The 13,628-nt window shown below is 37.6% G+C and overlaps 1 protein-coding gene across 1 annotated transcript in view; it reads right to left on the reverse strand.

Moving 5' to 3' along the window:
• The window catches only part of RASGRF2 (Ras protein-specific guanine nucleotide-releasing factor 2), a 257,973-nt gene that overhangs the window by 113,906 nt on the left and 130,439 nt on the right, over nt 1-13,628 (reverse strand). The window contains exons 10-12 of the mRNA XM_008566610.1: nt 11,012-11,172; nt 10,018-10,084; nt 9,345-9,481 (exon numbers count right to left, since the gene is read on the reverse strand). Coding sequence (XP_008564832.1) covers nt 9,345-9,481; nt 10,018-10,084; nt 11,012-11,172 — 365 coding nt within the window. The remainder of the gene's footprint in view (nt 1-9,344; nt 9,482-10,017; nt 10,085-11,011; nt 11,173-13,628) is intronic.

The following is a 13,628-nucleotide window of genomic DNA, read 5'->3' on the forward strand; positions in this document are numbered from 1 at the left end:
AAAGGGCATTCCACACCACGTGTGCCAACAGTCGGAGAAGGGAAAGGCAGAGCTGGCCCGCAGCCCATCAAAGCCATGACATACCCACAACCAGGGGTCTGAAGACGCAGTTCTCTGCCAGCTGACTGCCCACTCCTCTCCTTCTGGAGACCAGAAGAGAAGCAGCTCTTGCTTTTTGAAAGAGGGAATCAAGAGAAAGAGGGACTCAAGACCAGTCTGCCCAGTTCACCTGCCAGTGAACACTGTAGGGTTTGAAGTGGGGCAGAGAAGACAATCAGCTTCCATAGTCCCCAAAAGGAGCCATGATGTGTGATCCAAGTTCCAAGGGTTGAGAGATGAGCCCACTCCATGGAGCAGAAATAGATGTTTCTCTCCTGTCTGCAACATAAGAAGAAAGTGCCTTGCCCTCCATCCCTCGTCAACTGTGCCAATCCAGAGTATAGTGACCAAGGACCTGGGAAGGATTTGCAGAGAGACAGAAGAGACACACCAGGATATTTTTGATCGGATACAGCATTACATATAAACAGCTTAGGGAGAATACTGTGTTGAATTTGAGAAAGAAAATAGAAAATAAATCTCTGTTTTTTTCACACCTAATATGAATACACGTTAGAGTATTTCTTGACTGAAATAATACTTAATTTTTTAAAAATGCAGTTACATAAAAGAAAATTGGAAAGGGAAAAGAACATTTATGCCAAAACAAAAAAAAAGCTGTCATGAAAAAGATAAAAAATAAACGGTTAAGAATTTTAATAGCATTAAGCTGTTTTTTAAATAAATCATTATCTAAGAAACAGGATGAAGGAGGTCTTCATTTTTTTTCTCACCTCTCTCCCTTCATGAATATAGGGATTCATAATTTGGAATTCAAGAGATACAAGCAAAACCAGAATAGATATAAACTTTTATTTTTCATTTTAATGTTTTTATTTTTAATTACAAAATACTTCATACATACAGAAAAATATGAGTCCCTATATCGGCCACCTAGACTTAACTAATATTAACACCTGGCCATATTTGCTATAGATCATCCTTTTCATTTAAGGATATAAAACACTACAAACATAGCTAAAGCCACTTTCTTCTTCCATTCTGGTAGGCTCTTTCCTCCCCAAAAGTAACTACTATGCTGAAGCTGATGGGTATCCTCCTGTCCTTTCTCCATTCCTTTTTTTCTTATTTTACTATATATGTATGTGTTTGCCCACCACAATATACATATTATTTGCATTTTTAAAATTCGGGCTGGCCAGTTATCTCAGTTGATTAGAGCGCCGCCTTGTAACACCAAGATCAAGGGTTTAGTTCCCTGTGCTGTCCAGCCATCAAAAAATAAAAATAAAATAAAATGAAGTTTACACAGACATTTGTATTTTTTTCACCCAACATTGCTTCTGAGATTTATTCATGTTTATGTGTAAAGTTCATTCATTCAACTGCTGTATATACTATGGTATAAACATACATATTACAGTTTATTCAATATCTTATATGTGTATATTTAAGAGGTTTCCATTTTTCTATTACAAAAGTGCAATGACTATCCTTAAATATTTCTCCTCGTGAAAAAGTTTCTACCATTCTGTCTTCTAATTTTTCTTAGGTAATCTGTCTTTCCACCTTTTATGATTTTTGTTTTTGTGTTTGGTCTTCTATAGTTTCACCTCAGTGTGTCTAGATGAAGTTTTATTTGAGTACATACAGCTTGGAACTCAGTATGTTTCTTCAATATGGTCTTACATTTTTCATCCATTTTGACAATTCCTACTCATTTTCTCTTTGAAGATTGCATCTCCTCTATTCTCTCAACTCCTTCTGGAATTCCATTAGTTGTATGTTGGACCTTCTAACTCTATTCTCTGTTTCCGTATCTCTCTTTCATATTTGCCATCTCTTTATCTCTCTTTGGTGTATTGTAGGTAATTTACTCATAGATCTATTATCTGATTCTTAATCGGCTCATCAGCTGTGGTTGATCCACCATCTTTAATGAATTTCCAATGAGTTTATAATTTTGATGCCTACAGTTTCCATTTTTAGATTTTCTATTTGGTTCTTTGACAGATCAGCCTGGTCCTTTTTACACAGTGATCTAGTCTCTCCTTATGGTTTCTTTATTTACAGTTGTATTATATTTTAAACATTCTCATTTTACAGTCTTTTCCAAGTTGTCACCCACCCTATTATCTGAAGTTCTTGCATTGCTAATTCCACTGCTCCCTGTGTCTGCTGACTCTCACTCATGATGGATAATTTACTCACAAGATTTGTAATGTTTTATTTAAGCACATCAGGAGCCCTGGATAGTAGAAAGGTTGCTAACGAAGTGGCTTTGTGTTTGCTTCTACAAGCACACTTGGGATTTCAACAGCCAAAAGTTCTTCTTATAATAATTTCTGAGTTTGGAATTCTCACACCATGTAAATATTATAAATCTGAATTTCAAATAATAGGACAGAGACATATTCATTTTTTAAAAGGAGATTTTTAAAAATTCAGAACCCAAGACAAAGACAAATTTCCTTATTTCTTTCCTCTGGCTAATGAGTACAGTTTTTTAAGTTCTTATTTCACAGAGGAGATAGTCTTCCAAAGTCCAGGCTTTAAATAGGGATCTCAGTTATTTTAATGGGCCCCAGGCTACCTCTTGCCTCCTTTATGTTAATACTCATAGGGCTTAGGACCAATATCCACTCTAAAATCATTCCCAAGCCTCTAAGCCTTTAGCTTTCAAGATTTCTGCTCTGACTTTAAGTTCCCTTGTTGTTTCTGGCAACTAGAGATTTCCTTTCCTATCTATGTATATCACCTATGTATTAAAATTATTTAATTTTACTAATTCTATGTATTAAACACCTCTGTTTTTGTAGCTAGATGGGACCTAAATCAGCTCACTGTTCCACACTGCCAGAACTGGAATGTGAGGTAAATGTTTTATATCCAAAAGAAGAGGTTTATGTGACCATTTTGGCACATCTCATTGTCCCGTGTCAGGTCTCATTCATAAATCTTTCTGGTGCATTGTATGAAGGATTAAAATTATTCTCAATAGAAATAAAAAGAAATTTTCACTTATACTCAACTTTCAGGAGAACAAAATATACATGCTATCTGAACCATAACTCAAAAGATTCTGTAATAAAAAGCCATATTTTAGTTATACAAAAAGGTCTTTGATGACTGGCACACAATCTTTAATACATCTGTGCAATGGATGGATGGATGGATGGAGAGATGATAGATTGATGGATGGACAGGTAGACAGATAGGTAGAATTATAGTATATTTATAAAAGAGGAGTGCTTTTCCCCAGACAGCCTTCAGTGACAACATGGATGTGAAAAAACAGGGGTCCTGGGGGCTCTGGGTCCACCAACTCTACTTCACCCATGGTATTCTACTTCTACCTTACTTCTATTTGGGACTTTGAGGAATGCTGCATTGGAGAAAGAGTTCTGTTCTAGAAAAAATTAGACTACAATGGAATGTGTATACACAAGTGTGTATATAAATATACTTATAGCGGAAGGATTATATAAGCATGTATCTTAGTTGTTGGGGAGAAATGATGGAGCCCTGGGAAAATGAATACAGTCCACTCAGTTAAAAAAGAAATATATGAACACAAGCAGGGTGTCAGATATCATAATGTCATATTGAATTTATGTGAATTATAGTAAACCTTGAAATTAATAGAATAACAAAAGCATATTCCTAGATCATGGATAGTCTAGTTCCATTTCTAGTGACTAGGGTGGGATTTGGGAATATGTATGTTCATGAAAGACCCAGGAGATTTTGATGCTGCTGGTCCTTGAAGGAGTGTTAAGAATGACTTGTCCAGCACAGGGTTTTGAGGGTCTTGTTGAAGGCAGAACCTATTCAAAGGACAGTGTTCCATGGTGTCACCATATTTTTTGGCCTTCTCAATAACTGTAAATGGTAGGAAGAAAGAGTAGATTCAATTTTTCTTTTAATTCACCATTTTATGTTAAAGCAGAAAATTCCCTATCTATTCCAGAGAATGTATTTTAAGGGAAAAAGGATGCCAGTGTGCTACAAATTTGTCTACAAAGGTCTATATGTTGGCATATCTTCTCAAACCAAGAAGTTCAGAGGTGAGTTTTAATTTTGCATTTTAGTTAATACCCATAATTACAGTGAAATCTTTTTAATAAACCATTATATATGACAGCAAGCCTAGCACAAATGAATGCACTATCTTGTAATGAATGGTCAAATTTTCAGCTTCAAATCTTTCCCTATAAATAGATGAAAAAGAGAAAGAGTTATTGGTTGAGACCATTAGCTACTCGCACATTTTGTTGGAGGCGCCAACAGTTAATTATGGCCTTACTGGTGTAACTAAAAGTGTAATTAATCATTCAAGCAATTGTTCCTTCTAAAAATTACAGCTTCAGTGAGAGAGACCTAGCAAAGATAAAAGTCTCAGATTTTGTATAGAGTTCCTTATGTGAATCTGAGATTGTATCACTAATCATGAACCACTCTATCATCTTAAATAAGAGCCACGTGTGATTAGTGTAACAGCAGCTTACCAATCACACATGGCTCTTATTTAAGATAATTAAATGTACAGTATACAGTAGCTTAGCAAGATGGCTTCAAATCAAACCACAAAAAAATTGTTAGAAAAATAGTGACAAAATTTAAAAAGACAGAATAATGGAAGACATATTCATAATTTGAATTGAAAGAAAAAATGTTCATTTTCCTACCCTATAAAGACAGTTCCGATGAATTAATGTTTATCTGGTATAAACAGACAAGAAATAGAAATAGTGGAAAATATGAATCTCATTGAAAAATACAGACACGTAAATTAAAACCACAAGAAGGCAAAACCACTTTTCTATTAAGTAGGAAAATGTGATCATTATGACAAAACTCAACATTGGCAGGACTTAGAAGAAAGTTACATAGATGCCTTGTTGATGATGTAGTGAAATGGTGAGTCACATATTTCTTGAAGGAATTGTGGCAGTCTGCAGAATCATGAATCATGAAATCATAAAAATGATCAGGCCCTCTATACCAGCCTTATACTCTTTGGGGAATACATCCCAGTGAGAGACCTTGAAAGGGGGAAAAATCCTGCAAAAGGTGTTCAGTGTCACAATATACATTAATCCTAAAACTTGGAAACAGACTATATACTCAGTGCTCGAGTATTTGGAAAAAGTTATAAAAATGGCAAATTAATGCTGTAGACTATATATAGCTATTAGAAGAAACTAACGTGGAGAATTTGTAGGACTATAGACAGAAGGAAATGATATAAAAAGCAAAAGTGATGCGTCTGTACACTGAGAACCAAACTGTAAGATTATTTCTGTATGGCAGGACTATGGGGCTTTAGAGATGGAAACAGTTCATTCTGCAGGGCAGACGTTCTTTAATTTAATTGTGCAGAAGTGATCTATGGAGCTTGTTAAACGTAGAGAGTTTAGAATGGCATCTGAAATGCAAGTTCAGGAATCCGCATTAAAAATCTCCTTAGGTAACTCTAATATAGGTATCTGTAGAAAATACTTTGATAAACATTTCAGTGTGCTCAGTGTTGGAAATATTTCCAGTTCATTTTTGTGTCCATATCTCTATAAATAAACAATGAAATATTAAACATTTTCAAGCTTTCAGTGGGCTTATCTTATTAATAATGAATATGTCTAGAGATATACTTGAGAGACTGACAAATTCCGTGAATGTATATGTAATTTCCCCTATAAAGTGAAAATGCTTAGAGCGGAGAATGAAGCCAGTTGAGATGCGGGCTTCTGGGCAGCAGGCTAGGTTCAGTCAATAGCAGAGCACTCTGTCTCTCCCACCCACCATTCAAACCCTGCATCAGCAAAATCACTTAGTATGCGGAAAGCTCACTACCTTCCTCCACCGTTAACGGCAGTTGACACGTGGCCACTTCTTCCTCCTTGACCCATTTCCTTCACTTAGATTCCAAGAGGCCACATCCTCTTGCCTGTCCTCCTGCTGCACTGATGGTTCCTTCTTGGTCCTCTTTGCTGTTCCCCCTGACCCTTCTCTCAGTCCACGACCTTACTCTCATTTCTATACACTCACTCCTGTGGCAATATGAACAGTCTCATAGCTTTAAATACCACCTAAGTGATGTCGAGTCTCCTGCCCAGACCTCTACCCTAAACTCAGGACTTCTATCTCCCACCACTTATTTAACAACTCCACACGAATGTTCAACAGACTTCTCAGACTCAACATATCCAAAAGTAAACTTCCACCCCAAGTCTCTCAAAATCTCTTTCCCCAACAGACTTCTGCTCCTCTACCCTAAACTCAGGACTTCTATCTCCCACCACTTATTTAACAACTCCACACGAATGTCCAACAGACTTCTCAGACTCAACATATCCAAAAGTAAACTTCCACCCCAAGTCTCTCAAAATCTCTTTCCCCAACAGACTTCTGCATCTCAGTTACTGACAACTCCACCCTTCCAGTTGCTCAAGCCAAGAACTCTGGTGTCACCCTTGACTCTTCTTTTTCTCACCCATCCCAGATCTATTCCATACTAAAACCCTGCTGGCTCTCCCTTGGACATGAATGCAGAATCAGAACCCTTATCTCCTGCTCCGCTCCTGCCATGCTGGTCGAGCGTTCAGCATCCCTTGCCTGGACTACTGCAGGAGCCTGCTCACTCCCCTCCTAGCCTCCACCCCTGCATTCCACCCCAGTCTACTCTCTCCACAGCAGCCAAAGCTGTCCTTTCAAAACCGAAGCCAGATCATGGAATTCCTTTGCTCAAATCCTTTAATGACTTCATCTGACTCAGAGTACCAGCTAAAGCCCCTTCACTGGCTGAGAAGGATCTTTAATCTGGCCCCTATCACCCCTCTGGCTTCTTTTTCTATTCTCCTTCACACACTCCACTTCAGCCACACTGCCTCTCGTGGTATTCATTGAAATATGCAGTGTCTTCCTGCATTACTGTCTTCTCAATCGGTTTCTCTCTGTGTGGAATGACTTTTCCTTCATCACATCTCCATATGGTATCTCCATCACCTACTGTAGTCCTTGTTTAAATGTCTTCTTCAGAATGAAGTGACCACCATTTTAAAACTGTTTCAACCTCATCTATCTCCAGTAGCCCAATCCTTCTTACCCTACCCTATTGCCTTCTAACATAAAATAGCGTGTACTACTTTACTACATCGTTTACTTTTAGTCTTCCCCACACTAGAATGTAAGCTACACAAGGTGAGAGAATTTGTTGTGGTTGTTGCCTGTTTTGTTCATGATATGTCACAAGTGTCCAAAACAGTACCTGGCATATAGTATCACTGCATAAATATATTTCTTGAATGAATGAAGCTACAGGTGTCAAAGCCACACAGTGTCAAGGCTCTACTAAACATAGTAATTTCATGTAATGATATCACTTGAAAAGATATAACTTTCTGTTAGCTTCCTTCAACTGCAGGTATAATTTAGTACAATTTTTTAAGCAGCATAATAGTGATAGCAACTTGGGGAAATAAGGAAGTTATACGCGTCTGCCTCAAGGTATAGTCTAAGCAGAGATGCTCATGGCAGGCAAAGTATCAGGTATCTTTCTTTAAAGGATCAAGCATAGAATCATTCACGCATTCCAAGGGTCTTTCTTAACAATGCCTCACCACGCAACCTAAGGAAGGTCAGTAAAGTTTTTATCAACTCTGTGTCTTAGGAGCCCCTAAGTGTGTGTGTGGGCCTAAGCCCCATGTGTGTGTTACATCACATGGCAGAAGGTAGAAGCAGCTGGAAAAAATGCCTTTGCCCGCTCCTATTCATCCCATTCTTCCCACTTATCTTGGCTTCACAACACCTACAAAATCTCATTGCATGAAGTTGTCTACTTCTTTTTCTTCCCTATGAGCCAGTCTGTCTCCTTGAGAACAGATGCCATCGCTGTGTCCCTGGTACCTGCACAATACCTGCAGCAAAGCACTCCTCAATAATTGTTCCTAGAATCAATGAATGATCCAGAGTTTCATAATTTAACAGACTTAATAAAGTATTAATTGATACAGCATAGAGGTAATAAAAGTATTAGTAAATCACCACAAGGATGCAACTATGACCATATTTTCATTCCTTGTGAGCCAGAAAAGAAGTGGCTTCTCAGTTAGCTGTTTATTCATCTCCAATCAGTCCAGGGGGCATATAAGTAAAAACTCAGCCTAAGGCACTCTTGTACAGGGTGTTTACGTACCACAAAAACAAACCCTGGATTAAGCTTGAGTCCCGACTCAACACAGTTCTATGACTTTTGACAAACATTTAGCTTTACAAACCTAAAGTTTCTCACCTGTGAAATGAGGCTAATAATTTTTCTGTTTACTTTTGGAATACTATTGTGAAGGTCAAATGAGACTAGGTCTGTAAAATTTCTTTAACAAATAAAAATAGTTATTATTGCCTTTCATTCTCTATTTCCCCTCAGTTTTCAGTCACTCAAAATAATTTCAAGTATCTGAAGAACCATGATACAGTTCATGTTTCCACCTAAGACTTACACATAAATTGCTATGAGCTCCTCAGAAAAAAAGGCAATGAAATCTACAGTACACGTTTCTGCCATTTGCCCCAATCTTCCCTGAATTAACAACTTTCATGATAATTATCAAGCCTTCTTTTAATATTTTCTTTACACAGCATCACTTTCCCCCTATATTAGCATACAGGGACAAAAGTCATGTAAAACTTGAATGTAGGAATGCTCAAGTCCAATCATGACCAGTTTCAACATTTTTCCAAATCATACAATTGCCTGAGTAAATGCAGCAATTCTCTACCTGGATGTTGCTGATCAGTGAGAAGCAAGCAATTCTGTTCCCTAATTTTTCCTTATGAAATACAGGAGCATTTTCAGATTTAATACTACAGACAGTCTCTCTTGGTTTCCTAATTTGTGATTTCTCACCGTAGACCTTGTTAGCTGTTTTTGTATCTCTCACCATTTTCCCACTTCAGAAACAAACAAGCAAAAAATCGAGTGGAGTCATTGGAGAATTTATTACTGATGGGGCAATTTCAACACTGTTCAACACAAGTGGTTACATTTGCAGCTGTGACAAAATGCCCAGGAACTAAAATGCAACGACAACATTTCAAGTCAATTTTAACCTTAAGAAGAAAAACAAGTAAACAACAAAACAGCAATCACAGTCTAAGATACACAGTGGTGACGCCAGTGACCACAGCAACTAGATGTCATTTTTTCATAAAAATAACTCTAAAAATCTTCTCCAAAAGTTTACGTTGTGAAATTTTAAAAATTATGGCAAAAGCCACGTGCTTACCTGACTTATGTCGCTCATCCAGGCGGCCTTCTCCTGGCGTGAGGGTGCTAACAGGACCACAGTGAAAGTGGCAGCATCAGGAGGCTCCACCACTATTTTAAAATCCAGGTGTCCAAACATTTGCCCAGAACCTTTGGCTTCAACATACATCAAACAAACAATTACATATGAGAACAAAAATATGAGTGATAGCTACTTTCACGAAGTTCTGTTAACTCGATCAATGTGCATGCAAGTCCAGAATCGCCTTTCTGCAATATTGTACTTCTCAGGCATGGGGAAGGCTCTATTGAGTTCACAAGCAGATGAAAAGCTGAGGCCAGCAGGTTACTCAAGACTGGAATCCTGGTCTCCTCATTTCATGCTTTTTCTAATTTCCATGGCCTATTATAGAATTCCAACACTATAACTCAACTCCTCTTTCTTCTCTGCCTGCCACTGAAAAGTCATGAGCCAAACTCAGTGAATTATAAATTCCCAGCGATGGCTTAACAAGGCTCACAGTTTACATGGCTCAACAGAATTCTTCATATATAAATGGCTTTAGGAAGTTTATCCTCAGCATCTCTCAAGCCTCCCTAAGCAGCTTTTCTTAACTATAAAAGAATAAAAACCACAGAACTTATCTATTTTTTTATTCTAATAGAATTCTAAGTGATAGCATGTGACTTACAGTCATCATCACTTGCATCTGGCTCCTCAATCAATGTGCATTGTATTAGAGAGAGAACCCCACCTGTCTGAAAACAAATGCAGATTTCATTAAGAGGTCTTGTGTAGGCTGGGAAGCTCTAATTTGTAAACTATACATTAAGTTGCCACAGAAGAAAACACACTGATTCTGGATCATAAATAATTTTTCATAGAGTTCAAACCTAGATGTATAAAAGGAATCGAATTCATTTAACTTCAATTAAATTCTTCTCCCCCACCCTACTCACTCCCAGTGTTTATAAAATTTAGCAAGTATGTCTATGAGAGGCTAGATGGCACTATAATGGACTTAGAGAGTAAATACAGCTCAGCAAAGGGCTGAACTTGCCAACCAGGAAGTGGTTTAAGCAATAGAAAGGCGTCATCATGGTGTTATATAATATTTTTAAGTAATGATAACAGAAAGTATAGACAGGCAAACTTTTTCTGTAAAGGGCCAGATAGTCAATATTTTAGCCCTTGCAAGCCATATGATCTCTATCACAACTACTCAAATCTGCTATTTTAGCATGAAAGCAGCCACAGACACTATGTAAACAAATGAGCATGGCTGTATTCCAATAAAACTTTATTAACAAAAACATGCAGCAAACCATGGGCTGTAGTTTGCTGACTCCTGGTACAGAGGAAGACAGATAGCATTTAGCAAATACTACATCGGTGCACTGTAGGATTGAACAAGATTTTTGTAGCTTAGTAGTCATCAACAAGGAATAATTTTGTCCAGGTTATAATTTTAATTGTACTTCTTTATGGTAATGCACATATGAAATAAATTTCTATTACTTTGAATCCAAATGACAAAGTAAATATCAGAGTTAGTAACTGTACACTATCTCACTCTTTATGTAATCATGATAATTTGTTTTATGATAATACCAGGCATGGGAAAATCACAATTGAATTAACTTCAATAGCACTTAAGTGCCTGGGACAAAATGGAAAACTAGTACCTTAAGCAGATGCAGCTTTCCTCCTGAACTTCTTGTACAAATTAGAAAGTGCTTTGTAAATAAGAAGCACTGTCTCTCTCCTTCTTTTTTCAAAGACAACGAACCCAGGCGAACTTTACTGAGTTTCCCCCTCTCAACGGAAGGTACTTGAATAAGAGAACCTGGTGATTACAAAAGGGAAGAATACACAGCAGTTAAAATCTATCAAGTGGGGCCCAGGCATGTGGCAATAAACACTAGGGCCGGTTTCCCAAGATACCAAGGACTTATTTGATGCACCATCAGAACAAGTAAATCTCCTACCCTCTGAGCAAAAGAAACAAGGCACTGGATTTTAAGGGCCAAACTGTTCCTAATATTTTTGTGAATCTCTTTAGAATTGATTATTCATCTCTACGCTGGATCCTAAGTTGGAAAGATGGTCAAACTGAATTGGCACTTCTGCCATCTGTACTTAGTGATTTTATCTTAATCAATTTATTTACTTAATATCATAATATACATACATAAATATTATAAGTACATATAGTATTATAATAATATAATAAAAAGCAAATAGAATTTTTTCTTCCTGAAGAACTGAAGGTAAGTAAATATCATATTACTATAGTTCACTTTGTATTTAAAAAATAAAATGTACAATCCATGTATATTATAAAAATACATAAATTATACAATTCAGTGCAATTAAGTTAAGGACTAGTATTCAAAGGGCAGCTATTTCAAGTTACATTTAAATTATGTGTGATAAAAATTCTTTGTGGTATCTGAATGGAAATAAACCACATAAAATTTATACCCAGAGCACTTCTGTGAGTAAAACTATCTTCCATTCAATGTGAGAAGCTATGCACAGACTTTATATAATACTGAGATGACTTGAGACTATTTCTAAATTTCACCCTAATAATAACTTCCCCCTCCTCAGAAAGGAAAATTCCAATCTAAGTTAAATATTGAACCAAAAAAGTACTTAAAAAAGATTCTTGCTAACACTTGGTTCTGAGTTCTGAAGTGCCCTGAGCCAGTAATATTTCTCATATTCGTTTAATTCACTACCTGCCCCAAATGCAGCCTTACACAGAACCATATGAGCCTCAATATGTCTCTCATAAATGCATATTCAACTATTAAATATTAACAGTGGTCATCACTAAGATATGAGATTGCAGGCAACCTTATTTTCCTCTTCCTAGATTTTCCGGGTTCCCTGATTTTTTTAATGAGCAAAGATAACTTGTATAAATGGGAAAAACCCACTGAAGTCCTTTATATAAAGAGCGTATATACGTAAGACAATAAACCTATGATTAGAAGTCACAATATGTTCACATTAACACATGAAATTGCATCTACTTTTTTTTTTTTTTTGCAGCTGGCTGGTGAGGGGATCCAAACCCTTGACCTTGGTGTTATCAGAACCATGCTCTCCTAAGTGAGCTAACCAGCCAGCCCAAATTGCATTTACTTTTTAACAGAAATCAAAAGATTCGTAGGGTGGTGAAGGACCCGAGTTTCCATGCCTGGCTCTCACACCCTCTATTTCAGTGAGTGTTTAGGTAGGCTGCTTGACAGACACAGGGTAGGCAGCTATTCTGGGCCTAAAGAATAGCAAGGAGGCAGCCTGGTGGGAGTGTGTGGGACAGGGGAACAAAGGGCCCCGAGGAGGCTTGACCCCAGTGAAGGGATGGGCAAGGGGGGACTGAGGGAAGGAGGTGAGGGCGGTGGGAGCAGACAGCCCGGGCAGCAAGGAATTCCATCCAAAGAGTAGAGGAGGTATGTGGGGAGCAGAAGGCAGAAAGGCTAGGAAAGTAGAAGAGCAAGTCCCACAGCAAAAGCCTTGCACTCATGGGAACCGTGAGGCTGGAACCAAAGCCAGACAAGGCCGTTCAGAGGACCTGGTTCAACCTGCCCATTTCACAGATGGAAAACTGAGGCCTGAGACTAAGTAGCTCTCCCAGTCACACTTAAGTGAGTGGCATAGCCAGGAGATGGCAGTGGATTCAGCAACAGAAGAATTAAAATTTGGAAAGGGTACAGATGGGAAAAGACAGGAAGTTCCATTTGCCCTGGGTAGTTGTGAGTTACCCAGGCAGATTTGTGAGGGTTGAAGGAAAGACTGGGGCTTAGACAAATGTTGTGGCAGACAAATGGATCTGGAAGTCATTTTCAGAAAGGCTATGAAAAATCAATAATAATGTATACATTGGTAAATGTTTCTAGCAATTTAGTGATTTTCTAAGTCAGAAATGACAGAATACATTGTCAGCTCATGGATTAGCAATTACTGTGCATTTCAACTTAGAGGGAGGTAAAAAAATAAATGTTTCCTTGGCAACCATACACTAAAATGTTTAATCGACAACTGTTCACCTCATATTCAAGTAGCAGACTATGTCCATGAGGTATGCACAGAAATCTATACATCTGAATTGAAAGTGAGAAATCGCAACACTATTGCTGGGTTTGTAAAATAAACATATCTGGAAGAAGCATTTAAGTGTTGTTGTTGTTGTTTTTTTCACATTTCATCTCATGTTTGACATAATGTTTCAACATAGCCGTGAGGGAAGAAAAGATTCCTCTCTAGTTAATATGAATTAGAGAAAATACTAGT

Source organism: Galeopterus variegatus, unplaced genomic scaffold (genome assembly GCF_000696425.1).
Source record: "Galeopterus variegatus unplaced genomic scaffold, G_variegatus-3.0.2 Scaffold254, whole genome shotgun sequence".
In the NCBI taxonomy this organism is placed as follows: Eukaryota; Metazoa; Chordata; class Mammalia; order Dermoptera; family Cynocephalidae; genus Galeopterus; species Galeopterus variegatus.